Source organism: Cnephaeus nilssonii (assembly GCF_951640355.1).
Source record: "Cnephaeus nilssonii genome assembly, chromosome: 5".
NCBI lineage: Eukaryota > Metazoa > Chordata > Mammalia > Chiroptera > Vespertilionidae > Cnephaeus > Cnephaeus nilssonii.
Window position 1 is genome coordinate 31,295,113 of NC_137076.1, and position 24,565 is coordinate 31,319,677.

Consider the following 24,565-nt stretch of genomic DNA (forward strand, 5'->3'; position numbering starts at 1 on the left):
GAACGACACCCCCTGACCCATCACTAGCCAGACCTGGCCTTCAACCCCAGACCCGACGTTCCCATCCCCTCCCCAGGCTGCTCTTCTGCATCACCCCTTTAGTCGGCAGCTCTATCTTTCCAAGGGTGCGGGCCAGAATCCTTGGGATTACCCTTGACCTTGATTCTTTGTCTCACCAACCACATCCAGTCCATCCGGAAACCTCCCTGAAGCTGCACCTTCAAAACATATCCAGAATTTGCCCATTTTGCCCTCCTCCTCTGCCTCCATCCGGCTCCAGCCTCCATCATGGTCCACCTGGAGCAGCTTAGCTACCCCAGCCCTGGTCCCTGGCTCCTACCCTCACCCTTACCGTCTGTCCTCATGGTATCCACCAGAGGGCGCAAGTGAGCGCTTGAGTCAGGTCCTGCCTTTGCCCTTATCCTGACAGTTCTCCCACAGCAGCCAGCGCGTGTGAACATCTGAGGCCCCACCCCTCCTCTGCCCACAGCTCTCCAGGGTTCTCTCTTTCCTCAGGATGAAAGCCCAAGTTCTCCCCGAGGCCCAAAAGGTCCTGCACCATCCCACCCCCCTTTCCTCTCTGCCCTCACCTCCTCTCTTAACTCCTTGCTCACTGTGCTTCAGCCATACAGGCTTCCTCCAACATGCCAGGCACAGACCTGCCCCAGGGCCTTTGCATGTGCTGTGCTCTCCACTTGGAATGCTCTTCCTCTAGATGTCTGCTTGGCTCCTCTTTGCCTTCAGAACTGCTCAAATCCTACTTTCCCCATAGGGCTATGCGAATCACTTCTTTTCCCAGCCCTACCCTGTTCTACTCCCCCCAATCCAGCACCTTCTGCCTTGTATCACGCTACCTCATTTACTTATTTCCTATGTCTGTCTTCCTCCATCAGGGTAGGGGGTCTCTGCTTTGTTCACCGGTTTTCTAGCACTGTGTCTGGCATGGAGTAGATACTCGGTAAACATTTGTGGAATGAATGGCCAAGGCCCTTGAGGATGGATGGAGCACTGATGAGCGTGAGCACTTATTTCACCTCACTAGCATTGTCAGAACTACACTCAACCCTTCTGTTGTTGGTGGAGAGGTGTGAGAGACCCCTGGGTGAGGGGTCTCAAGCTCAAGTGCCCACAAGGCCAGTTAGCTGGAGTAAGGAGAGAGGTGGGCTGGGAGAGAGGGGACCTGCACAGACCTCCCAACCTGTTCACAGGGCTGCTTGGCAACTGCCATCTGGTGGGCCCAGGGTAGCCAACGGTTCATAGAGAGGGTGGGGATTGCAGTTTTTATGTGACATCTCTCCAAGTTCTAAACACGGGCAACAAGTTTACATCATTTAAAACACTGGCACTGAAACAAAGTGATAATCAAATATACCTACCCCTGTGTTCACAGCAGCACACTTCCCAATAGGCAAAGGTGGAAACAACCCAAATGTCCATCCTCGGATTAACGGCTAAACAAAAGACGGTTCAGCATAGCATCTATAACAGCTGGCACAGAGCAGGTGCTCAGTATTTGGTGGGAAAATTAATGAATGAAAACAGGACTCCTCTGGGCCTGGGGATTAGAGTGCTGACATGAATACAGGTGGGAGAAATTAAGCACTACTGCGAACCAACTGTATACCAGGGCGGAGGTGAGTGTTAGAGCGTGGAGTAACTGAAGCACTGGGGTTGCTAGGTGTAGGACTCATCTTTTCCAGCAGAGGGCGCTTCAGAAGAACATGCTAATGACGCAAATTAAACGCAAATGAGCCATAGGGGGGCTTTTCTCGTCAGGCGCGCCGTGGACAGCTCAGACGCCAAAGGGACCTTGGGCTCAAGATGGCGCTACTGCCGCCGCTGAAGACCGGGTGGCGGCACCGGCGAGGCTCCCGGAGGCCTCAGGCAGAACAGTCTGCACCCTCCACCCCATCTCTCACGCCTGCTTGTCTCGACCCAGGGGCTTACGACCCGCCTCGATTCCGCGAGATCAGGAGTTTCTGATCGGGCACGCTGTGGACAGCCTCTTCCCCGGAGCTTTACGGCAGCGTCCGGGGGCCTCTGGGGGCCTCGGAGCAAGATGGCGGCGTCGGGGTCTGTGAAGCGCGGGCGGAGGCGACCGCGACGCCAGTGAGGGGCCCGGGGACGTGGGCGGCTCCGGGCTGGGGCCTCCCCACGGGACGGACCATGCTACGCTCCACCGGCTTCTTCCGGGCCATCGACTGTCCCTATTGGTCTGGGGCGCCCGGGGGTCCTTGCCGGCGGCCCTACTGCCACTTCCGGCACCGCGGGGCCCGGGGTCCGGGCGCGCCCGGCGGCGGCGGAGCGGCGCCCTCCGCAGCAGGTAATGCCCGCCCGCTCGTCCGCCGCGGGCTAGGCTTCCCGGCCCGGGCCTGAACTCCACCGCAGGTGCTCCCCCGGCCCCCCAGTTGCAGCCCAGCCCCCTCCCCACACTCTTGCGGGCAACGTTCCTCCAGCCAGCACCGGGACCACCCACCTCGGGGCCCGGTACAAGTAGCGGGACCTCTGTAAGCCTCTGTTTACACGAAGTATAAAATGTAAACAATGGGAGAACATGCCCTCCTAGGGGTGCCGCGAGGGTGGAGTGAGATAACGCGGGGCTCGGGAAGCGAGCGAGCGGACACTGGTTGGCAGGCCCTGGACTCCTGCCCTAATTAGCGTCTGAGCTCCTGGGGAGCGGGGACCATCCCCACCGCTTCCCTGGACCTCACGTGTTGTGGCAGTCCTTGTTTATTTCCGCACTCATTCCCCGGCTGCGCCCTCATTAAGAGCACCTACTCTGTAAAGCCGCGTTGTCAGACGAAACTGTACAGGGAATAAGTCAAAACCACTTGACAAGAACGGGATGGGGGGGGGGGGGGGCGCGGCAGGCTTCCAAGGAATGTCCTGCTTTGGGTTGAGCAGCGAATGTTAATGGACTTGCTTCTCTTTAGATATCATCGTGGCGATTGTCACTGTCATGGCAGAGTTTGGTGAGAGCTGCGAGGGATCTGGCAGGGCTTCTTGTAGGTCAGGAGGTGTGAGATTTGAGCAGAGACATTAATAACCTCTGGCCATAGGTTCTTTCTTTTCTCGCTGAGGCCACTTTTATCTCTATGTTCCTCCCTGGAAGCTGTGCGTCCACGCGTGGCTCCAGCCCCCCAGGGAGCTGGGGCCACCAGGTTCCTGGGATTGAAGCTTGAGGCCTCCCAGAGGAGGCGCCTTCTCTGCTGCACAGGGTGGGTGGTTCTGTTGTTCCTGATGTTTCTGCAAAGATGGGAGTAGAAGTGAAGGTGCTGTGGGTTGTCAAAGCAGTCCTTTTTGTACTTGTTGCCCGCACTGAGTTCACTTCTCACACTACCTGTATCACTGGTAAAATGAGCCGAGTTTCTGTTTGTGGTTCATCCTCACACAGGCCCTTCCATTCAATCAGTTTTTTCCCCCCAAGACTCAGAGTAATGTTCATTTCAATAACATTGGCGAGTACCAAAAAATCAAAAGACAAGGGCCAGCTTGCTCTTCGTCCTCCCAGCCTTAGAAACAAAAGGCATTGTGTCTTTTTACCAAAGTTGTGATCCTGCCACGCTGATTAAGTGGGATTCTGTTTCCCGAGGCGGCCCCTCCAGGTGGCCTAGGATCTGTAAAGACCTGCCTCTTGCCCGATCCAGGCGTGTGTATTTTGGGATTCTTTGCTTAGTGTTGATCCGTAGAGCAGAGACTGGGCCCAGGCTTGCCAGAAGTGTGTGGTGAGTAGGTGGGATTTGTGGAGGGGCCAGGGAAGGTGGCTGCACTAGGAGGGACGTGGATGTGTCATGCAGAGTGTGCATGTTACCTGGGCAGTACCTGAACGAGTCAATTCCCCCTCCCCCCTCCGCCTCCGCCGAGGGGACACTGGGCAATGTCTGGGCACATCTGTGATTGTCATGACTGGGTGCTGCTAGCATTGAGTGGGTGGGGGCCAAGGATGCTCCCCAACACCCCACAGTGCCCAGCATGGCCCCTTTACACACACAGGTTTACCAACCCCAAGTGCCTGTGGTACCAATGTGATCAGTGTCCCAGCACTGACCTGCTGTATATTTTGGGAATGTGATGGGGGAGCTAGCCAAGGCCTATAGGGATGGCAGACCCTAAAAAGCACCACCTCCCTTAGCTCCTTAGGCCCAGAGGCTAAAGGCACAGGAGCTCAAGAACCCTGGATGGGGTTGGGGGACCACTGCTGTCGGGGGGCTTGGGTGTGGCACCCAAGTGAAGGCATTTTGGCTTCACTTTCTATTGTGCAAAAAGCCAGACGGAGGGGGCAGCCTGGCTTCCCACTGGTTAGTGTTATTTGCCTCAGGTATCTTTTCTGCAAACTAGATCTCAACAAAAAGCAGCGCCGCATCCTCTCTGTCTGATACTCCTGAGCCGCTGCAGAAACCCTTTCTCCTGCTTTTTGGTCTTCCTCCACCCCCACCCACCTCAGAATCCCCTTTACAAAATAATTTCCGTCAGATGTTTTTTAACCTGAGTGGTGGGTGCTCCGGAGTTGGGTTTGTTATTCTTTGAGGTGCACGTGTGCAGCAGGTGGAGTCTGGCTGGTGTGGTCTGATTTACGACAGAGAATGGAACACAGAAAGAAATGAAAAGTGGGAACGGAGGGGCCAGTCTGGGCAGACTGACTGATTCATGGAGGTGTTTCCCGGCCACCTTCCTCCTCTGTGATGGCAGGTCCTCGGGAGTCCCTGCAGGGGTCAGCCTGCGCCATTTGAGGCATTCATGGGGGAACTGCTTTCCTGCTTGCTGCTTTGGCTGCTGAAGGAGAATAGGATGGGAAGCTGATGGGTGGGACTTGGTCATTTCGCAGGCTGTGACCTTGGCCTGGACCCACACATGCAGGTCATCTGTAAGATCAGGAGCTGGCCCTGGGGACCTCCAAAAGGGCTCCTCCAGGTCTGTGTGGATTCACTAGTATCTATGAACCAGGCTTTGGAAGCAAAGGAGGCGTGTCCAGCATAACAGATGTGGGCTGAGATCCAGAGAGAGAACACTTGGCACGTGGGATTGTAGGGAAGTTGGGCATGTGTCCCTATGCATGTGGTTACTGAGCTGGGCCTTGAAGGATGAGTACGAGTATTACCTGGTATTGGAAGCAGGTTGGGAGGCAGGCAGCAATCCAGGATTCTAGACAAGGAAACAGTACACTGGGAGACTTGGGATGTTCTTATGCTCTGTGGTTTGGAGGAGCGTGAAAGGGGGAGGAGCGGCTGTCCCCCAGCACCACTCCCATCCCCAGCAGTCCTGGCAGGGGTCTCCATTGACACACTGACTTGTAACTTGTCCTTTTCTAGCACAGGCCCTGGGAGTGCCACCGCGGTCCAGCTACTCCGCCCCAAAGACGGGGAGATGGGGGGACTCAGAGCCAGTTAATTTTGCTGTGTGGCTGCTGGTAACTGTCTGTCCTGAAGGGACTATCTTCTGATCACGACAGAGGCCTGTGTCCTCAGGAATGGACATGCTGCAGGCATTGAGGGGCTGTGGCTCTTGGCTGGTATTCCGTTCAGTCATTCATCCCACAGACCTTTGCAGACATTTGTACTGGTCAGGGGGTCAGTGTGTTGAGCTGCTGGATAGAGGAGGCAGGGCCTGGAAGGTGATGGGAGGGTGTGTCCGGAGGGCCCTGGACCACATTCACTCCAGGCACATCCTGGTGATACTTGTCCCTCTGTGTCCTAGAGGCCAGTTCTGTCCCCACCTGCTTGGCAGTCACATATCACAGTTGCTTGTCTGGAGAGACTGGTGTCCCTCCTGTGGGAGCGTAGCCCAAGAGGGCCTTCACAGAGCAGGGGTGTGGGCTCTGTTTCAGGAGCCAGCCCTGTCACCTCCTCCCCAGCACCTGCCTGCAGAGTCAAGTAATAAAAGCCACTGTGCTCATGTGTAACCCCTGTGTGTGGACTCTTTCTTAGGGGATGCAGCTGGCACCCCACTCGTCTTGGCCCCACGTCCTGTGACTGCCTATGGGAGTGCAGCCTCCGTCTCCCCTGACTAGGATGTGCTTTGCCCTATCTTCACGCAGAACATGTGAAGGTGCTTGGAGTTGCCAGGTCACTGTTGGGCCGGGCGCTCCTGGGGGCCTGCACCGTAGAGGAGGTGACCCCAGAATCACCCATTGGAAAGAAAGCCCACGTGTCCCATGTGTTTGGGGAATTGGAGATGCACCGGGACCAGAACGAGTGGGGGCACTCTGTTTTGAAGCTTTCTTTATTGGGCTCACTGAAGTGATTCGTGCTGTCACGGACTGAGGACGGACACGTTAGAAGGAGAAAAGGATACCTTTCACCCACCCCAGGGTGCCTGTCTGCCCTTGCGGCCCACCCCTCTGGCTCTTTCCTTGAGTTTTTATGCTGTCATGTATTTTGCATATTTTGAAGCATAGCCTGTCGTTAGGATCCAGGCTGCTAAGCCCCAGGCAGTGGGTGTTTCAAGGGCAGCCTGGACCCAGGATCTAGATTTGGGGAGCAGGGTGGTCCGGCAGCCAGTGTAATGACTGATGCCAGGGTGGCTCGGGGATACAGAGTGGGTTTTGTGGTGGTCCCAGGTCTGGCCGGGCCTCTTCCTTCCCCGGAGCTGGCTGTGTGGTGCAGCTGCACTGAGGCCCTGGCCTTGCACTGTTCCCTAGAGCTGAGGGGTGCTAGTTGAGGCTGTCCGGGGTCTGGGCCTCAAACCAGTGTCCCAACTCTTCCAGTGTTACCGGCCCCAGAGGCAGGTATGTGGTCCCTGCCAGGTGGGGAGAAGGACCCCAGACCTGCTCCTCTAGATGCAGCCAGCCTTAGCAGGGGCATGTCTTGGATGTCCCCCATGTATACCTGGGAGCACATTCCTGGTGGCCTCCATGTTCCCTCCCCAGGGCACAATGGGCAATATGGGTGCCTCTCCTCTGGTTCAGAATGTGTGAGTCGCCCGGTGCCTTCACCCCTAGGCTTCATGCTCCTGGCCTGTCCATTGGAGGGGCCCATTGTCCAGGAGTGGGGGTCCAGGAGCAGAGAGGCTGGGTTTGTGGGGAAGGAGTGGCGGCCAGCCCTCTAAGGACCTGGGGGGCCCTCCAGTGGGGATAGCCTTTGGGGGTACTGTCTGCCAGATTCCACTTGCCAGAAAAGCCTCGAGTGTGGAGTACTCTGACCCTGAGCCCTTGGCCTCCCCCTGCACCTATTCTACCACTGCAGCCTTGAATGTCCTGGGTCTTCTGGCTCCATCTCAAGGCCTCTGCCATTCAAGGAGGGTCTAGTTCCACCATGACGAGTCCTGTGTCCCCGCTTATCTCCTGTGCGGCAGGGACTGCGTCTCTCCTGGTGTCCCCAGTACTTCTGCTGGCGGTGGGAGGGCAGATCAACAGGCTGTGACTGCCACCTGGGTTGGAGGAGTCCCTGCTGACATCTTATCAGGTTTGAGGCTGGGGGAACCGCTGTGCAGTCCCGCACTTATCTTCAGTCCTTGGGCAGACTAGGGAGAGAAGGGGTGGGTGATGGCTGGGCTTTCAGAAGCCAGAGACAGTGGGTCACATCCTCCCCGAGTGGGGTCCTTACCAGTCCACTCAATGTCTTGTCATTGATTCCGTGTGCAGCAGTTAGGGAAGGGTGCCTGTGTTTTCTGGAATGGAGGGTGTGGTGGGAGCAGAGACTGGGATAGGTCCAGAGCGGGGAAGCGTTTTTGTGCAGAGGAAAGATCTGGAGGGGTTGGAGGTGCCCGCCAGGACTGGGAAAGGCCTGTACCTGACTTGTTTGTGGGTCACCCTGTGAGGGTTCAGTGGTCAGTGGTGTTCTACACCGCCCCCCACCTTCCCCCCTCCATACCCATGCCCCGGCCTGTACATTTTCCCCATTCAGTGTCCCACGGCCCCAGAAGATGGGGGAAGAGGCCTGATCTCTGCCATGCTAGACGCCTGTCCCAGAAACTGAGGATCAGAGAGTCCGAGAGGGGACAAGGTCATTAAGGGAGCCACCCTGGTGCTGGAGCCAGGAGGGGAGCCACATCGCTCTCTCCTTCAGCTGGGCCAGATGCTATGGGTGTGGGGCTGGGCCCACAGAGCCAAACACAAGGGGACGGTGAGCTGTGGGGGCTGGAAGAGGCCTCAGGCTCCCCCTCTTCCTCCCTGACCCAGTGAGGGGCCTCCCCAAGGGACATCTTTCAGGTGACCCCCAGGCAGGCTCTCCACCTCACGGTTGTTCCAGGAGCCAGGCAGCAGCCAGCCCCTCCCTCGCCCTGGAGTAGGGACGGGAACCAGGTCTGGGCTCTGACTTCTCATGGAGTGTAACTCCTGCAGCCAGGCTTTTGGTTTTTTTTCTAGTCATTCCCAGATTGCTCCCTTTTCTGAAAAACAGCCCAATTAATCTTGTTTACTGGAGGCATGCTTACTGGTGTGAACCCTCAAAGGAGAGATTTTGTCTTCCACCCAAATTAATCCCCAATAATTGGAGGACCTCTTCCCAACCTCAAGGTCACCTGTTGAGTTGCCTTCTGACTGCCCCCACCAGTGGGCTGACAAGGCCCCCAGGGCATCAGGCTGCTGGCAAACGTTTTCTTGGGAGCTTCTCCAGTTCTGACAGGTGCCCCGAGGGACCTGGCCCTCCAAGGCAGGCGGGGCAGGGGGCTAGATGTCATGAACAAGTACCTTCTGTATTTTATCCCTCACCAACCCTCAGATAACCTTGGGGCAGCTTGGGGGAGGTGCCTGCCTCAGGGGCTGAGCTCTGGCCTCAGGCCTACAGCAAAACCCTTGGCCTATGTGCTGGAAGCTCCCAGGCCTGTCTAGAGTTCTTTAGGCTGGTTACAATAGCCTTATGGTACCGGTGGGGAAACTGAGGCCCCAGAAGGGCAGGATCAGGACCTTGACCCAAGCCTGCCTTGGGCGGTTTCTTTTGCTCTTTGGTGCAGTGGGTGGAGCAGGGAGGCAGCTTCTACCTGGGTCTGAGAATGCCCCACCTTGGGCTAGGAGCTGCATCCCTTCAGAGTGAGTGGCTCAGACCCCTCAGTGCGATACCCTTCCTACCTTGCAAGCAAGTTCAGGGGCTTCCTGGGAACAGGAGGGGGTGGAGCAGGTGTAATGGCCCTTAGGAAACATGCCAGTACAGGCTCCCATTGAGAAAGCCAGAGCTCTGCCTCCGGTCCAGCTGAGCCAGTGAGACCAGATGGTCTCAGGAACTTTGCAGGGTCCCCACCCTTCTCCCTGCTTCCAGGCACAGTGCCGCCTCCACCTGGCTTCCAAAGCATAGGCTCCTGGGGGAAACCCTTTTGGTTCAAATCCAAAGTGGCTGAAAATCCCCAGGCTCTGCATTCTGACCTGACCTTGGAGAACCCTTTGTGGAATGGTTTTGCTTGGGTCCTGACCCTCATCCATTGGTCCTGCCAACCTGTCCTGGGAGAGGAAGGACTTCCCATTCGGTGGGTCCTTGCTTCCATTTCCCACAAGGAGGGCAGGAGCCGTCTTAACTGAAGGAGGGAGGTTAGGGAGCGAGGTGACCTGAGCTGGAGACCCCCAGAGACTAGCGCAACCTGACAGATCCCTCTGTGGAAATGCCCAGTAAGTGACCCCAGCTCTTGGCTGGTGGCCTTGGCCTGGGCTCCTCCACTCTGCTGGCAGCCAGGACTGGGGGAGGGAGGGAACATTGGCTGTAGTCTGTTTATGCAGTTGGTGCTGGGCTGGGGTGGGTCTGCCATTGGTGCTTAGGGACCCATCCCGGGTTTAGGGTGGGCTGGGAGGGCAGCTTCAATCCCACTCCTGGGGTCTCTAGCCTTCCCTCAGGATGGTCCCTTTACCCTGTCCCTCACTGGAAGTAGGAAGATTGTGAGTCTTTTCCTTCCTTCCTTCCTTCCTTCCTTCCTTCCTTCCTTCCTTCCTTCCTTCCTTCCTTCCTTCCTTCCTTTTTAAATATATTTTTATTGATTTCAGAGAGGAAGGGAGAGGAAGAAAGATATAGAAACATCAGTGATAAGAGAGAACCATTGATTGGCTGCCTCCTGCATGCCCACCACTGGGGATCGAGCCCGAAACCTGGGCATGTGCCCTTGACTGGAATCGAACCCGGGACCCTTCAATCCACAGGCTGACGCTTTATCCACTGAGCCAAACCAGCTAGGGCAGGATTATGAGTCTTGACCCCGAATCCTTACACCCCAGCGTTCTCCACTGTGATAGGGAGGTATTAAGTGGCATCTCCTGTGAACACCCCACAAGGAGAGCCCCTGGGACTTTGGAACTTGTTCTGTCACTGGCATCTAGTCCTGTGTCCTTTTACCTCCCATCTCCCACCCCCCAGACCTGGCCTGGCCTCCGTCAGCTGAAGCATAGGTACATGGTTCCTTTCACCTTTCTGAATATAATTTCAAAAATGGAACGCAAGTTAAAAGCCAGACTACACATCTACAATGAATTCCTCCCTCATCCCCTCCCCAAAGGCAGCCCAGGCCCAGCCACTGTCCCCTGCAAAGCTTGTCACCTGTGGGCAGCCAGCCGCATGGACTTCTCCCTAAATGAGGCTGCATGAGTTTCCTGGGGCTGCTATGGCAAGTCACCACACCCTGAGTACCTTCCACAGCACAGATGGATTCTCTGACAGTCCTGGAGGCCAGAGGTCCGCACTCGGCCTCACAGTCTAAGTCCAGGGATGGGCAGGGCTGGCTCTGGGAGAATCAGTTGTCATTCTCCAACCACAGGGCATCAACTCCATTGGCTTTTTCTTTAGCGATGATTGAGAATTATATCTGATAGAATTTCTAGTGATGAACACTGTAAACTCTGGAATATTTATGGTAGATTGGTATATTTGAATATGTACATTACTCCTTTCTTGCAATGTGCTGTATTTGCTCATATTTCATTGAAGATGTCTGTACCTCTGTCGATAAGTGAGTCCTGAGGTTTGTGCCAACACAGTTGGCCCTGGGGTTGTGCTGAACTCTAGCATGTACTTTTTCCTTTTTACACCCTTGGGATCACCCCATTGATTGCCTCCTGCCTCTTGTTTTCCATTAAAAGTGTGTGGGTGTCCCTTGTCCACAGTGCTTCTTAGTGGTGGTTTCCATTTTCTCACTTGTACAGACACAGCCCTGCAGGAGGATGTGTGGGACAGAGTCTTGCATGCCTCAGACCCTGTTGGTTTTTGCTCCCCTCCCACCCTCAGCCCTGAGTCAGGGAGCTCTGAACACACTCCCATCCCACCCTGTCAAGCATCTTTGTGCCCTATGACCTACCTGGATGTCAGGCCCCCTTCATCATTCTTCCAGCTCCCAGATGCAGGAAGCAGTGTGGGGGTAGCTACCGTGTAGGGAATCTCATCACCATCTCACCCGGCTTCTGGATCTTCTCTGTCAAGTCTCCACCCCTTCCAGTTGTTGTCCCAGAGGCCATGACAGTCTCTTAACCTTGTGGCTGTCTCTGGGGCCAGGGTTCTATACCTCTCACCCCACTTACCAGCCTCTGCAAGGGAGGGCCTGGATGGAGGAGAGCTCTGGAATCCTTGTGCAGGCTGAGCCTCAATGGGGTCTGCTGGAAACCTAGTCCTTGCTAGGTTCTGGAAGGCCAGTTATCTGGGTCAAGGCAGTGGCTGGTTGCTGCCTCATGTGGCTGCTACTTCACAGCCTGCTCACCGCTGTTTCCTCCCTCTTCCTGTTTCAGGGCTTGGTTATGACCCGTACAACCCTGAGCTGCCCAAGCTCCCAGCACAGAGGGAGAATGGCGTCCTGGGCAGAGGGGACGAGCCCCACTCAGACATCCTGGAGCTGGAGCTGGTCAACCAGGCCATCGAGGCCGTGCGCTCTGAGGTGGAGATAGAGCAGCGGCGGTACCAGGAGCTCCTGGAGACAGCCCGCGAGCACGTCTCTGCTGAGGTCCCAACCCTGGCACCCCATGGCCCTGCCACCAGCTTGGATGAGGATGCCTTCCCACTGTCCTTTGATTACAACCCTGGTGGCCGAAGCCTGTTAAGCCCCAATGCTAGCTACCAGCCCACCCCACTGGCCGCTCCTACTGAGCTGGGCAGCAAGTACTTGCTGGCTTCTCTGGACCCTGCTCAGGGCCGCGGCGGAGGGGGCAGTGGTGCTCTGGAGTACGTCCCCAAGGCCGTGAGCCAGCCCAGACGGTACAGCCGCCCAGTCTCCAGCAGCAAGTATGTGGTGGATGACTCCAAGCCGTCCACTGACCTGGAGTATGACCCACTGTCCAACTTCTCCGCTCGGCTACTCAGCAGGGCCAGCTCCAAGGATAGCCGGGCCCCTAAACGACCCCGGGGCTCCCGTGCCAACAGTGAGCCCTACACACCCGCCCTCAAGAAGCCCTGCGACCCCTTTGGTGGCTGCGATGCCAGATTCTCTGACTCAGATGATGATACTACTGCAGCTCCGGGGGACAGGCCTGCCACTGCCACCCCCCTGAGGGCCCAGGCAGGAGCTGAGAGCAAGGGTCCTGGCAAGCCAGGCTCCAGGGAGGGCCAGGAGCCCGAGGAGGGCGGCCTTCGGGAGACCAAGGAGATAGCTGTGCAGTATGATGTGGGGGACCTTGGGCAGCCTCCCAAGGACCCTAAGGGGGCATGCCTGGCCAAGCCTGTCTCCTCCCCAGCCAGGGCCTCGAAAGAATGCAGCAGCCACAAGAAGGGAAGATCCAAGAAGAGGAAAAGTGGGGTGCCACCGGCCCCTGGCCCCAGGGATGGTGTTCGGAAAACAGACAGGAGTAAGGATGGAGAGCACAAAAGGCCAGCTGTGAAGCCCTGTGTGGACAAGAGGGTCTCACAGGCCAGCATCCCCCAGCGCAGGGCAGAGAGGCCCCAAGGGACCAAGAAAAAGCCATCTCTGGCCACCTCAGTGGTCAGCTCAGGGAAAGGCCGGACTGACCAGCTTCGGCTGCAGCCAAGCCCCAGCCCCACTGGCGGGGATGCCTCCCAGCTGCCAGACAGGACGGGGGGGAAAACCCCATCTGGGAAGCTGGTGGAGCGGAAGGCCCACTCACTGGATGAGGGCACCTCCCAGGCCCCCAAGCTGCAGAGGCGGACCCTGAGCCATGCAGACCTCTTTGGGGATGAGAGTGAGGATGAGGATCCAGGGCCCACGGCACCTGGACCGTGTCCCTCTGCCCTCCCCAACCTCAGCTCCAGCTCAGACTCGGACTCGGACTCGGACTCTAGCCTGGGCCTCTCAGCCACGCGGGGGCCTCACAAGCGCCTCAAGGCCTCCCCTCACCCCTCGCCTTGCCCAGCCTCCCTCTTGTTCTCATCCTCCTCCTCCACATCCTCCTCCTCCTCCTCTTCCTCCTTGGGGGCAGGCAAAGATGTGGATTACTCTGCCCTGGAGAAGGAGGTCGACTTTGACTCTGACCCCATGGAGGAGTGCCTGCGCATTTTCAACGAATCCACCTGTGTCAAGATGGAGGACAGGGGCCGGAAGGCCCGGCAGGTGAGGGGCTGGGCTGGGCTCAGGAGGGCTGCTGGCACTCTGTCCTCAGAGTCTCCCTGTGACTGGAGTCTCAGTGCAGAGGTGGAGATGGCTTCTTAACTCGTCCAAAATTAAGGGACCCTCGTGGCTGCTTGCTGTCCCCCTGATCCCTGTCTAGAAAGAGAACACTGACTTACGGCCCTCTGGCAGAGTTCTGGCTTACCCGGTGGGGCTTCTGTGACAGCGTCTAAGAGCATCCAGCAGTGGGGTACTGCCAACCCCCTCTCCCTCTTCCGTTTCTTTCTCCCTTCCCTAGCCCCTTTCCTCCTCCTTCCAGCCCCTCTTCCTGCAGTCCCTCCCCCTTCTTTCACTACTTTCTCTCTCCTCCCCTCTACCCTGTCTCCCTCTTCCCTGACCCCTTCTCATCCTCATCTCTTCTCTCTTCCCTCTACCCTCCCTCCTCTCTCTCCCCTCCCTCCCAAACCTTTGCCAGCCCCAATCTGTTCCTCATCCCATGTTCCCATATCAGCCACCAGAGGGAGCTTGCTTTATTTATTTTAAATGTATTTTTCATTGATTTCAGAGAGGAGGGGAGAGAGATAGAAACATCAGTGATAAGAGAGAATCATTGATCGGCTGCCTTCTGCACACCCCACACTGGGGATTGAGCCCACAATCCGAGCATATGCCCTGACTGGGAATCGAACTGTGACCTCCGGGTTCATAGATCATTGCTCAACCACTCAGCCACTCGGCTGGGCGAAACAGCAGGATAGATCAGCCCCTGCATAGAAACCTTCAGCTTCTGTGTGGGGCCTCAGGGTCTGACCTCTGGCTCCTTGTTCCCTTAGTATTGTCCTCTTCACAGCCCTCTGAGGCATTGCCATCTGATTTCATCCCCTTGGTTCCTATGTTTCTGAACCCTGTCATGGGCAGGGTCGGCAGGCAGATGGGCGGAGGAGGGAGGGGAGCAGGAAGCAGTTGGTCTGCTGGGCATATCTGCAGACTTCATCCCCAGTAAGGCATGGGAAGTTTGCTCAGGACTGGGCTGGCACCCAGGGTCCTTGGCTGGGAGGCATTGAGTCTGTTTCCTGAGCTGTAGGTAGGGCTGGGTGAGGACCCACCCTTCCCACCCTACTCCCTATGTTAGCCTAGGAATCACACCCTTGACCCCCAGGCTGGCTGTGTAGGTATGGGTAGTGAGGCCAGGGAGAGAACCTTATTGAGTGATGAACATGTATTCCAGCCCCCCAAAGAAGAGAAGGTGGAGGACAAGGAACAATTGGGTCTGACCACTCTGTTCCCTGGGCAGAAGAGGAGGATCTCTCATCTCACCAAGCAAGGCAAGGAGGTAAGGGTCTGCACTGGGGTCCTGGGTGGAGGCTGGCAGGACTCCAGCGAAAGGATCTCCTGTCTGCAGAACAAGGTCAATGGGTTTATTTGGCAGACGCAGTTCAACACTCCCTGTGTCCTGGCAGAGAAGTGCCTGGGACCCACATCCAATCTGAGTTGTGCTCCATGCTGTGGGGAGCAGGGTCCAGAGCAGGGGAGAGAGATGCAGGTGAGCCCTCCCACAGGGTCACAGTGCCTGGTCCCTGTCTTGCTCCGAATTGCACTGTGTGATCTTGGGCAAGTGGCCAAACCTCTCTGAGCCTTGGCTTCCTCCCCTTGGCCCAGAGACAGGAGTGGTTGTCAGGTCACTGTGGGGTACTCAGTGACCTGGCACAGGGAGGGCTGAGCAGAGGATGGGCCCCACGCTCCGGACTCAGAGCTCCCTCCTGTTGATTCAGTCCTGAGGGAGCCTTGGGATTCTGGAAGCCAGTCCAGAGAAGATCAGATTAAGTAGGGTTGGATCAGTGTGTCAATCTGATCCCAGGAGCCCTGGGATTCTGAAAGCTAGTCTAGAGAAGATCAGTCAAGTAGGATTGGCTTAGTGTGTCAATCTAATCAGAGGCAGGGATTTCCACTTGCCAGTGCCTGTTATCAGGGGTGAGGGCACAGCCTAGGCTCTTAGGCACCAGAGACCAGGAGAACAGGACCATGCTGGCACCCAGAAGTGGAGCAACGTGTGTTCCAGCCCCCCAAAGGGCCACAGTGCGGAGCTGGTTTCCTCCAGGGCATCTGCAAGCTCTGAAGGCGGAGCTGGGTGCATCCTGCCTAGCCCCTACCCTGGAGCTCCTGCCTCCCTGCCAGTGGCTCTACCATCAGCCTATTGCCCCTGGCGGACTGCTCTGGGTGCCCCTCACATACAGCTGGGCTCTGGAATTTCTCATCACCCAGTCAGAGCCCGTGAGGAGAGGCCTGGCCCCCCCCACCCGGTTCCCCACCGCCCAGGAAGTATGTTACCGGCGAGCTCAGCAGGCTCAGAAGGAGTCAGCCAGCTGGCTCCAGGCTGCCCAGCAGCCGGCCGAGAAGCCGACCTCCATCCACATCTCAGTTCCCGGAGAGAAGAGGAGGATTGCCCACGTCCCCAACCCCTGCCTGGCTGCAGGTGAGTCCCAGGGCAGGGATCTCGGGAGGCGAGGCTCCCAGTGTACCTGCAGTGGTGGCCTTGAGTAGGGTCTGGCCTGGCCTCAATGTGCTTGTCTATAAAATGGGAGAAAGTCTCCTGACTGTTAACAGGAGCCTAGGGCAGGCCTGGCATAGTGCCCAGTGGCTCTGGGCCTCTCCTGGCTTTGGGGGGCTGGCTGTAGAGAGTCTGAGGGGTGTCTGTCTGCCAGACCCAAGCCTCCTCAGCACTGGCCTCCCGCCTCCCTCCCAAGCCCCTGACCCAGAGGTCACTCTGTGGCCCTCCCACTCTGTCCTTGCCTGGTCTTTGTGTCCCTGCCTCCCCCATGTTCCTGAGGTATTGGAGGCCTGTGGCCTGGCGGGGGCTGGTCTGAATGTGGGCACTGGGCTCCAGACAGTGGTGCTAGGAAGGGGGAGCTGGCCTGGGGATGTAATCCAAGGTCTCAGGCCCTAATTGAACTGAGCCAGCTGATCTGGGAGAGGGGCTGGGTGCTGTATTTGTTCCTCGTTCTTCTCTGAGGGGCACTTTTCTCCACTGGGCCTTGTCTGAGAGTGGGCCTGCACACTCAGTGGGAGTGTCTCTGTGGTGGTACCGGAGCTGAGGAAATGTGGCAGGTCAGGCTGTGGGAGCCACCTGGAAGCTCTTCAGATGCAGGCTCGGCCTCCCAGCCCAAAGGTCTGCCCCACTCCGGGGTGTCCTTGCTGCTGGTTTAAAGACCCCCTTGGATAGCCAGCTGAGTGGGCAGTCAGGTTCCATGTGGTGGTCCTGCAGGTACTGGCATCTACAGGCTTCCCTGGTTTTCCCTGGTGTGCCCACATTCTGATCCCTCCCTCCCCAGAGCGCCTGAGTTAGAACTTGACAGTGATAGGTATGGTTATGGGTTTTTAGCAATGGTTTAGGCCAGGGAATGGAGATTGCACTCTGAGATGTGTACAATTTCATAAACTTGCACTCAGCCATCCATAGTCACCACTGTGGCAGCCAGCATTCCTAGACACTACCTGGCTCTGCTGAGCCTAGATGGTTCTCCTAGAGTTTTGGGAGACCCACCCAGTGCTATGCACTTGCACTGCAGGAAATTCTACATCTGCATGAGCCTAAAAGCTGAAAAGTGCATGTTCCTCCCTTTCTTCCCACGTGGCCTACAAGGCCAACCTTGGCATAGGATTCCCAGGAGCCAGGGACCTGGGCCCTCCATTCAGCGCCTTGGTCTCCTCATCTGCTCCTGTTACTTTATCAGGGCTGAGCCCAGGCTCAGAGCTGGTCAGAGGTCCCCTGCCCATACACTCAGGGATGCACCTTCCCTGTCCACACTGCCCTACCTGGGGCGGGAGACTGTCTGGTTTGTGACCTCATCAAAGGGAGAGGAGAACACAGAGGCAGCAGCAGACAGGCCGGCTGGGTCACAATGACCAGGCTGGGGTGTCCCAGACCCTCTGGTCCTCAGCCCAGGAACCAGGGCCTTTCCTCTCTCAGACGTCAATGCTTTGGAGTCAGGGGCCGGAACATGTGGCAGAGGCTCCCCATGCCCCCAGCCACTCACCGGACCACCCTGCCGGTCTTCACAGCCCCATTTTTGTGTCCCCCTTCTCGATGGACTTGCCCCAAAACAGATAGAACCTAATGTCCTTCCATAGCCCCTGTTCCCATCCCTTGCTCTTCCCCCTGTGCTCTGAGATGCACATCCTGCTGATGCTGAACGATCGCAGCTGCCTAGTGCTCTGCAGCTCGGTGATGGGTGCGCTGTCTTCCTGCACTCACATCCCCTGTCCCACACCAGCCTCCACAGGTACCAAGAGGACCCTCCCGGCCAGCAGCAGCCAGCCTCCCAATGGCCTCGAGCTGGGCAGCCAGCTCCTAAAGACGCGCACGCTGTCAGGCATGGCGTCCAAGACCACCAGCACCGTTACCCCCAAGCGCGTGGCACACAGCCCATCTTTACAGGTAACTGCCTCTCCTGCAGGAGCCAGGGCACCCCACTCATGATGCACCCAGCATCACAGTCTTCCTGTTCCCTTGTTTTCTCTTTAATTCACAGCCTCTCACTTTATAGAGTAGTTTTGGTTCACAGAAACATTGAGAAGAGAGAGAAGACAGAGTTGCTATGAGCCCTCCCCCTCTTTGTCAACACTGGTGTGGTCATCTCTTGGCACCAGTCAGACCATGATGACCCCTGTGGTCACTAAGGCCCAGATTCCAGCAGGCTCTACTCTGTGTGGAGGGGGTTCCAAGAAGTGTGTCAGAGGACCAAGCAGGGCGTGCCACCCTTGCTGTTTCCATGTTCCCTCCAGAGTTTAAAGAAGCCTATTATCCCAAAAGAGTTTGGGGGCAAAGTCCCCACCGTCATCCGCCAACGATACCTCAACCTGTTCATTGAGGAGTGTCTCAAGTTCTGCTCCTCCAACCAGGAAGCCATAGAGAAGGTGCGTGACCCTGGGGGTGCAGGGCCAGGTCCTGGGCAGGGGGGCTGGGACCCTCTGTCGGGGTGTCCAGGACTGAATGGTGTCGTGTTTAGGCGCTGAATGAGGAGAAGGTGGCCTACGACCGAAGCCCCAGCAAGAACATTTACCTGAATGTTGCTGTGAACACCCTCAAGAAGCTGCGGGGCCTGGTCCCCAGCACTGTGCCTGGTCTTAGCAGTAAGTTGGGCAGTGTAGGGCAGCTTAGGTGCTGCATCCAGAAGATCCAGGCCCTGAGGCTTCTGCCGAGGGTGGTAGGGACCCTCCTGGCGGCCTTTCTGCTGCTCTTAGCGCGAAGATTTTCAGACAAAAGGTCCCCGGCTGTCAGGCTCTGTCTAAGCTGGCATTGGCCCCATGCCCTCAGAACAGCCTCTTCGCGCTCTTAACCACCCTGCTCCTCTGAAAGCGGGATCTCTCCAGCGAGGGCCTCCCGCCTGCTAATGGGGCTGCCTCTTCAAAGCTCGCCTGCCTGCTCTGTGCATTAACCCGGGAAGACGTTCGCGATGCCTCTCCAGGGCGCATTAAGCCATCAATGGGTGCTTCCCTCCTCTGTTCTCTGCTGTCCTCCCTTCCCCCCATCCACACCTCCTGTTCGAAATGGCCATTATATCTCATGTTAAAGTCTTTCCCTAGGAGGGTGAAAACCCCCACCGGGGGGAGATGGAGGGAAGACAGAGGGGCTTCCAGGCAGCACAAGGCCTGCTGGTCCTGAGTTCATGTGGGGGTGGGGTAATTGGCCCAGGGTCACATGGGGTCGGGCCTCCCCCGTCTCTAGGTGGTAGGGAGCTGTCCTGGAAACAGAAGAGGAAGTAGGGGAGCTCTTGGGCAGGATGAGGGAGTCGAGCCTAGTTTACCCTTCCTCTCCCCCTTTCCAGAAACTAGTGGCCGGAGGGTTGTGTCCCATGAGGCGGTGCTGGGGGGCAAGTTGGCTGCCAAGACCAGCTTCTCAGTCAACCGCCCGAGCAGCCCCCGTGTGGAGGATCTGAAAGGTAAACCTGGCTCCTCCAGAGCCTGGGGTCAGTGCCTGCCCCCCACCGCCACCCCTCCCTTCCACCCACTGCCTAACCCTTGGCTATCCCTAACCTCATTGTGGGCTGATTGCCTATCCTCGGTCATCTGCAGGGGCTGCCCTGTACGACCGCCTCAAAGAGTACCTGCTCACCGAGGACCAGCTTAAGGAGAACGGCTACCCCTTCCCACACCCCAAGCGGCCGGGGGGCGCTGTCATCTTCACTGCTGAGGAGAAGCTGCCCAAAGACTGTGAGTTGTCTCTTGCCACTGTGCTTCTCGGCGGGCACACAGGGAAGTCCATCCGGGCAGAGGGAACAGTATGGTCGGTGGGCGCAGACACAGAGGTTCAGGCCACGGGGGCTGGCCTGACTCCTCCCTCTCCCTCCTGTCTACCTCTCTGCACCCACAGCCTCCTGCAGGGTCTGCTGTCGCTGTGGCACTGAGTACCTCGTGTCCCCTTCGGGCCGCTGTGTGCGTGATGAAGAATGTTACTACCATTGGGGGCGGCTCCGCCGGAATCGAGGTGAGATCCCGACTTGGCCCCCTCCCTTCTGACCGCCTCAAACCCTTTTTAGTTTCCCTTTGTTGTACTTTATGACAAAAGTGATGTAAAGACCTTTCTGTCACAACATTTAAACACAGATAAAAGAAGGCCTCCACACAACCTCATCACCCCCGCCCCCCTTGCCCTATCTTGATACATAGGCGCTTGTAGAAATACGTGGGCGTTTGGGAACAAAGGGTTTGTCCTGTCCTGCAGCTGCTGGTTTCACTTAATGGCCAGTGTTACTGGGTTCTCCCCCGCAGGGACGCACAGGTCTGGAGTGTCTGTGGCTGCCTGCAGACCCACCTCTGGGGCACATGGAGGGTTCCCTGGGGCACAGCATTCCCTTAGTCATGCCCCAAGGGGACCCACACTGCATGTGTACTCATTGCCAATCCGAGAAAGGGCCCTTGCGGGGTGTGGGGCTGTGCCTATTCCAAATCCTCCCCTGGAGAGCCCGCTGCCCCCAGGAGTAGGGCTGGAATCCTTGGCCTCACGGGCTGGGGTCCCCTCTCCTGGGAAGCCCCTGCCAGCTCAGGCAAAGTGGGTGTCAGCAACTACCTGCAGGAGGCGTGGGGGCACTGCCCTGACCTCTGTCTCTCCCTCAGTGGCTGGAGGCTGGGAGACTCAGTACATGTGCTGCTCGGCCGCCATCGGCTCCACTGGCTGCCAGGTTGCCAAGGTAGGTCTCCTGGGCCCTGCGTGATACTTCCTCTCCCAGGAACCCCCACCCGATCCTGGTTGGAGCAGGTTACCTTCAGCTGCCCTCTTCCTGTCCTTTGGTTCATCTGCCATGGAAAGGGGAGTTCAGTCCATGCACAAGCCTGGCCCCAAGAACTCAGCCTCGTTGGCTTTTCTTCCCACCCTCTGAGCCTGCCACCCTCACATTCCTCCTCTCAGCAACACGTGCAGGACGGCCGCAAGGAAAACCTTGAGGGGTTCATGAAGACCTTTGATAAAGAGCTTCCGGAAGATGCTCACCCCGGAATCTATGCCCTTGACTGTGAAATGGTGAGTCGTCTGGCTGACCACAGGCCCTTGCTAAGGACTCATGGCCCTTATAGGGTGCAGGGGTCTTGCTGCTCCGTGGGGCTGTCCCAGCATCTCTGCCTGAAGCGTTGGGCCAGTGCAGACTTCAGGATAAAGAGCAGATGAAGAGCTGTGAACCTGATTGTTAATTAGGTCCTCCTCCCTGTGGATCACGCTGTGTCTGGAACTCTAAGGCTCACTCACAGCCTTACCAGCATCTGCTCAGAAAGGGCTTTTCTCCGTTACCAAGTAGATGCTCTTACCTGACCCCAGCACACACCACACGCTCTGGACAGCCTTACTCAAGGTGCCCTCTGCACTCAGATGTGCAGATTTCGTGCACACAATGCAGGTTTTGAGCCAGGCGCCTGGTTCACACCTGCTCTGACCCCTAGGTAGGCCCCAGAAGGTCCTCTGGCCTGGGGCCAGCACCTCTGCTGCAGGGCTCAGGAGCCAGGGGCAGCCTGGGTTGTGAGCACTGGGCTGGGTTGTCTGGCCGGGTGCCCGGGGAGGAAGGCGGGCCATGGGGCATGTCTGAACAGTGTCCTCTGGCCTGCAGTCCTATACCACGTATGGCCTGGAGCTGACACGGGTCACAGTGGTGGACACCGACATGCAGGTTGTTTACGACACCTTCGTCAAGCCGGACAATGAGATTGTGGACTACAACACAAGGTATGGTCTGACCCTCAAGGGCTTGGGATCCCAGGGTGCTAACCCTACACCCCACTAGGATCCAGTCTCCCTGACCTTAACCCAGCTCCTAGGTTGGGGACCCCTGGTGTCCTCCCAGCCACCCTAAGGTCCCTGCCCCTCCTGCCCCAGGTTTTCGGGAGTGACTGAGGCTGACCTTGCGGACACAAGTATCTCGCTCCGGGATGTCCAGGCCGTCTTGCTGAGTATGTTCAATGCTGATACCATCCTCATCGGACACAGCCTGGAGAGCGACCTGCTGGCCTTGAAGGTATCCCAGCCCCCCAGGCTCTGTCCTCAGAGGGCGGGTGGGGCTGTGGGTCAGTAACCAGACAGACACTCTGGAATCCTCACAAGCCCTGGATGCCTTTGCAGCCCAGCCCTCCGGGGCCCTAGACGCTGAAGTCCCTGACAGGCTTGCCGTCCCACAGGTCATCCACAGCACCGTGGTGGACACGTCTGTGCTCTTCCCACACCGCCTGGGCCTCCCCTACAAGCGCTCCCTTCGGAATCTCATGGCCGACTACCTCAGACAGATCATTCAGGACAATGGTGAACAGTGGGGCGGGGCGGGCTGGAGAGGGGTTGGTGGGAGCTCAGTGGGGCCCCAGGGCTGGCTCATTCTGACCTGCCCCCAACCCCCACCCCACAGTGGATGGGCACAGCTCCAGCGAGGATGCCAGCGCCTGCATGCACCTGGTGATCTGGAAGATTCGAGAAGATGCCAAGACCAAGCGGTGACTGCCGCCCGCCCCCGCCCGCCCTCCTGCTCCTGCCTCCCACTGCCCTTGGCACACCCTCTAGCCCCAGGCCTCTTCCAAACAGTGCAATAAATCTCGAGAGCTAACCCTGTCCACGTCACCAAGATGCGAAAGTGGAGAGCACAGGAGGAGCCACGTGGCACCCAGACCCAGCTCGGACCTACCTAGAGCCCAGGCCCTGTGTAGCCCCTTGTGCCTGCCCTGCGTCTGCCCCAGATTGCTCTTTTCTGGAGACTGCTGCTGCTGACAGTGGAGGCTGGACCACCCACCGGGCCCTGCTTGTGTCCCCAGCAGTGACCTTTGTAGGCTGACCACTTGTTCCTCCCCCCTCACCTGCCAGAGTGTCCAGTGGGCCAGGCAGTCTTGTCATGGGTTTGTTTGGACAGGGGTTGTCTTTTTTTATTTTGTATGTTATTTTTATTATTTTTAATTTAAACCTGATGACTTGCAAAGTTGTCTTCCCCCCACCTGGAGGAGCAAGACCCTGGTGCTGCTTTCCTTCCTGGGGGATGGGAGTGGGGTAGGGGGAGCAATCAACTGGTGCTGCCACAGCCACCAGGACCCCAGAGTCCAGCCTAGCCTGGGCCTGGTTGGGTGGGAATTGGTCCCCCTCAACCCACCGGGACTCCCTGACCTCCAGGAACTGAGCCAGCCCCCAGGGCTCTGGCATCTGAACACCTCCCATCCGAGTCCCGCCTCTGGGAGCTGGTTGTCAAAGCCCACAGCCCCCCTCCCCAATGCCCCAACCCCCAGGCAGGGACAGAATAAATGTTTGTATGAATTTTAGATGCCATGGGGTCCAGTGGTGTTCTTGGCGCCAGGTGTGACTCCACACGCTCCGCGGAGGTCATTGTCCCCATGGCCAGGACCTGCCCAATGGGGGAGCAGGACAGCCCGCTCTGGCTCCCAGGCTGCCCCGCCCTGGGGGTGAAGTACTCCCCGCGCAGACCGAGACCTCTGGGCAGTCTTGATGACTGGGGCCTGTCATGCTCCCAGGCAAGTCCTGTGAGGGGCTGAATGAGAAACTGCATGGAGAGGTGCACCATTTGCCAATCCCCAGAAATGTGTGCGCAGTGCCCTGAATCCACCCCGTTTGTGTCTTGTCGGGGTGGGAGGGCCAGCCAGACTGTTCATGATTCTGCTTTTAATTTATTCAAAGTGAAGAGTGAAGCCAGAAAAAGCCTTGTGATACAAGAGATGCTGGGAATGCCCAGGTCCTGATGTGGGAGCAGAAAGGTGCTGGGAAGAAGGCTGCCAGGAGGCCCTGCCCCCTGCCTCTGGCTTTTGCTGAAGGCCAAGAGGCAGCCCTGTGCCGAGGACATAGCAGCCCCTCTCCGAGGGCTTCCTGGGCCAGGGTTCCTCTCGGTCCCGGTGCCTGGAAGGTGACAGGGCTTGGTCCAGTCAGGCCCTGCCACTGTCACATCCCTCGGCGGCTCTTTGGTAACCAGTTGACTTCATCCTCCTCTTCTGTAAACAAGAGTTTTCTAATTAGGTGGTGCCAGTGGCTTTACAGAAACCCGTTTCTGTGTGGTGTTTGTACCCCTCCTCAGCACGGAAGAGGGGAAGCTGGGAGAGGAGCTCCCCAGCTCAGGAGGCATGCAAGCTTTCAGCTTGCTAAACCTGTTGGCTCTTGGAGGCCGAAACAGGTTTCTCACTGCTCAGGAAGCTCCTCTCCCTGCCGTTACTGTCCCAGGGAGGGGAACAGGTCCCCTGACTCCTCACAGCTGCACCCAGCAAGGTCTCTCCTAAAGCTCCTTTCCCAAGGTCTTTCTCATTAACCACTGGGGAGGGCAGGGTAAACATTTGTTGAGTGAGTGAATGAATGAGTGAGTGCATGAATGAATGAATGAAAGAAAGGAGAGGTTTACTTGGCACCCCCAGAGGCCAAGCAGGACATGCAGACCCAGCTTCCAAAGAAAGTGATTGAGAGGTTGCTGCTCTAATGGGGAAGGTGGGATCTTCGTTGATTCGTTCATTCACTCACCCAACGTCTGCTCACAGGTGATGCTGGTGCCTCGGGGGCCTGAGCCCCAGGTGGGAAGAAGACACCAGGGCACAGGCACCACCACTGGGTCAGGACTGGGGCAAAGCGAGGGGCCCAGCGAGGGGGTGGAGTGCCCAGAGCCCACTGCCTTCCTAATTTCTGCATTTGAGGGGCTCCTGAGAGTGAAAATGTGATGAA

General features: G+C 57.5%; 1 protein-coding gene across 2 annotated transcripts; it reads left to right on the top strand.

Annotated features, from left to right (window-relative positions):
* Positions 1–1,851: 1,851 nt before the first annotated feature.
* Positions 1,852–23,171, top strand: REXO1 (RNA exonuclease 1 homolog). Of its 2 annotated transcripts, XM_079770141.1 has the most exons (17): positions 1,852–2,323; positions 11,630–13,398; positions 14,624–14,728; positions 15,658–15,868; positions 17,667–17,830; positions 18,178–18,309; positions 18,402–18,525; positions 19,221–19,334; positions 19,468–19,605; positions 19,766–19,879; positions 20,509–20,582; positions 20,801–20,911; positions 21,489–21,604; positions 21,755–21,893; positions 22,054–22,174; positions 22,275–22,359; positions 22,448–23,171. In XM_079770141.1, the coding sequence occupies exons 1-17, from the start codon at positions 2,167–2,169 to the stop codon at positions 22,467–22,469; spliced, it is 3,696 nt and encodes a 1,231-aa protein (XP_079626267.1). In that variant the 5' UTR covers positions 1,852–2,166; the 3' UTR covers positions 22,470–23,171. The 2 variants fall into 2 exon arrangements, with proteins under 2 accessions (XP_079626267.1, XP_079626268.1); XM_079770142.1 differs by having other exon boundaries at positions 1,872–2,323; positions 22,275–23,170.
* The last annotated feature ends 1,394 nt before the right edge of the window (positions 23,172–24,565 follow it).

Bases quoted from the DNA above. Each gene is read 5' to 3' on its own strand.
- REXO1 (XM_079770141.1), top strand. From the start codon at position 2,167: ATGCTACGCTCCACCGGCTTCTTCCGGGCCATCGACTGTCCCTATTGG. The intron at 13,399-14,623 runs GTGAGGGGCTGG...CATGTATTCCAG, and splicing joins GGGGCCGGAAGGCCCGGCAG to CCCCCCAAAGAAGAGAAGGT. The intron at 20,583-20,800 runs GTAGGTCTCCTG...TCCTCCTCTCAG, and splicing joins CTGGCTGCCAGGTTGCCAAG to CAACACGTGCAGGACGGCCG.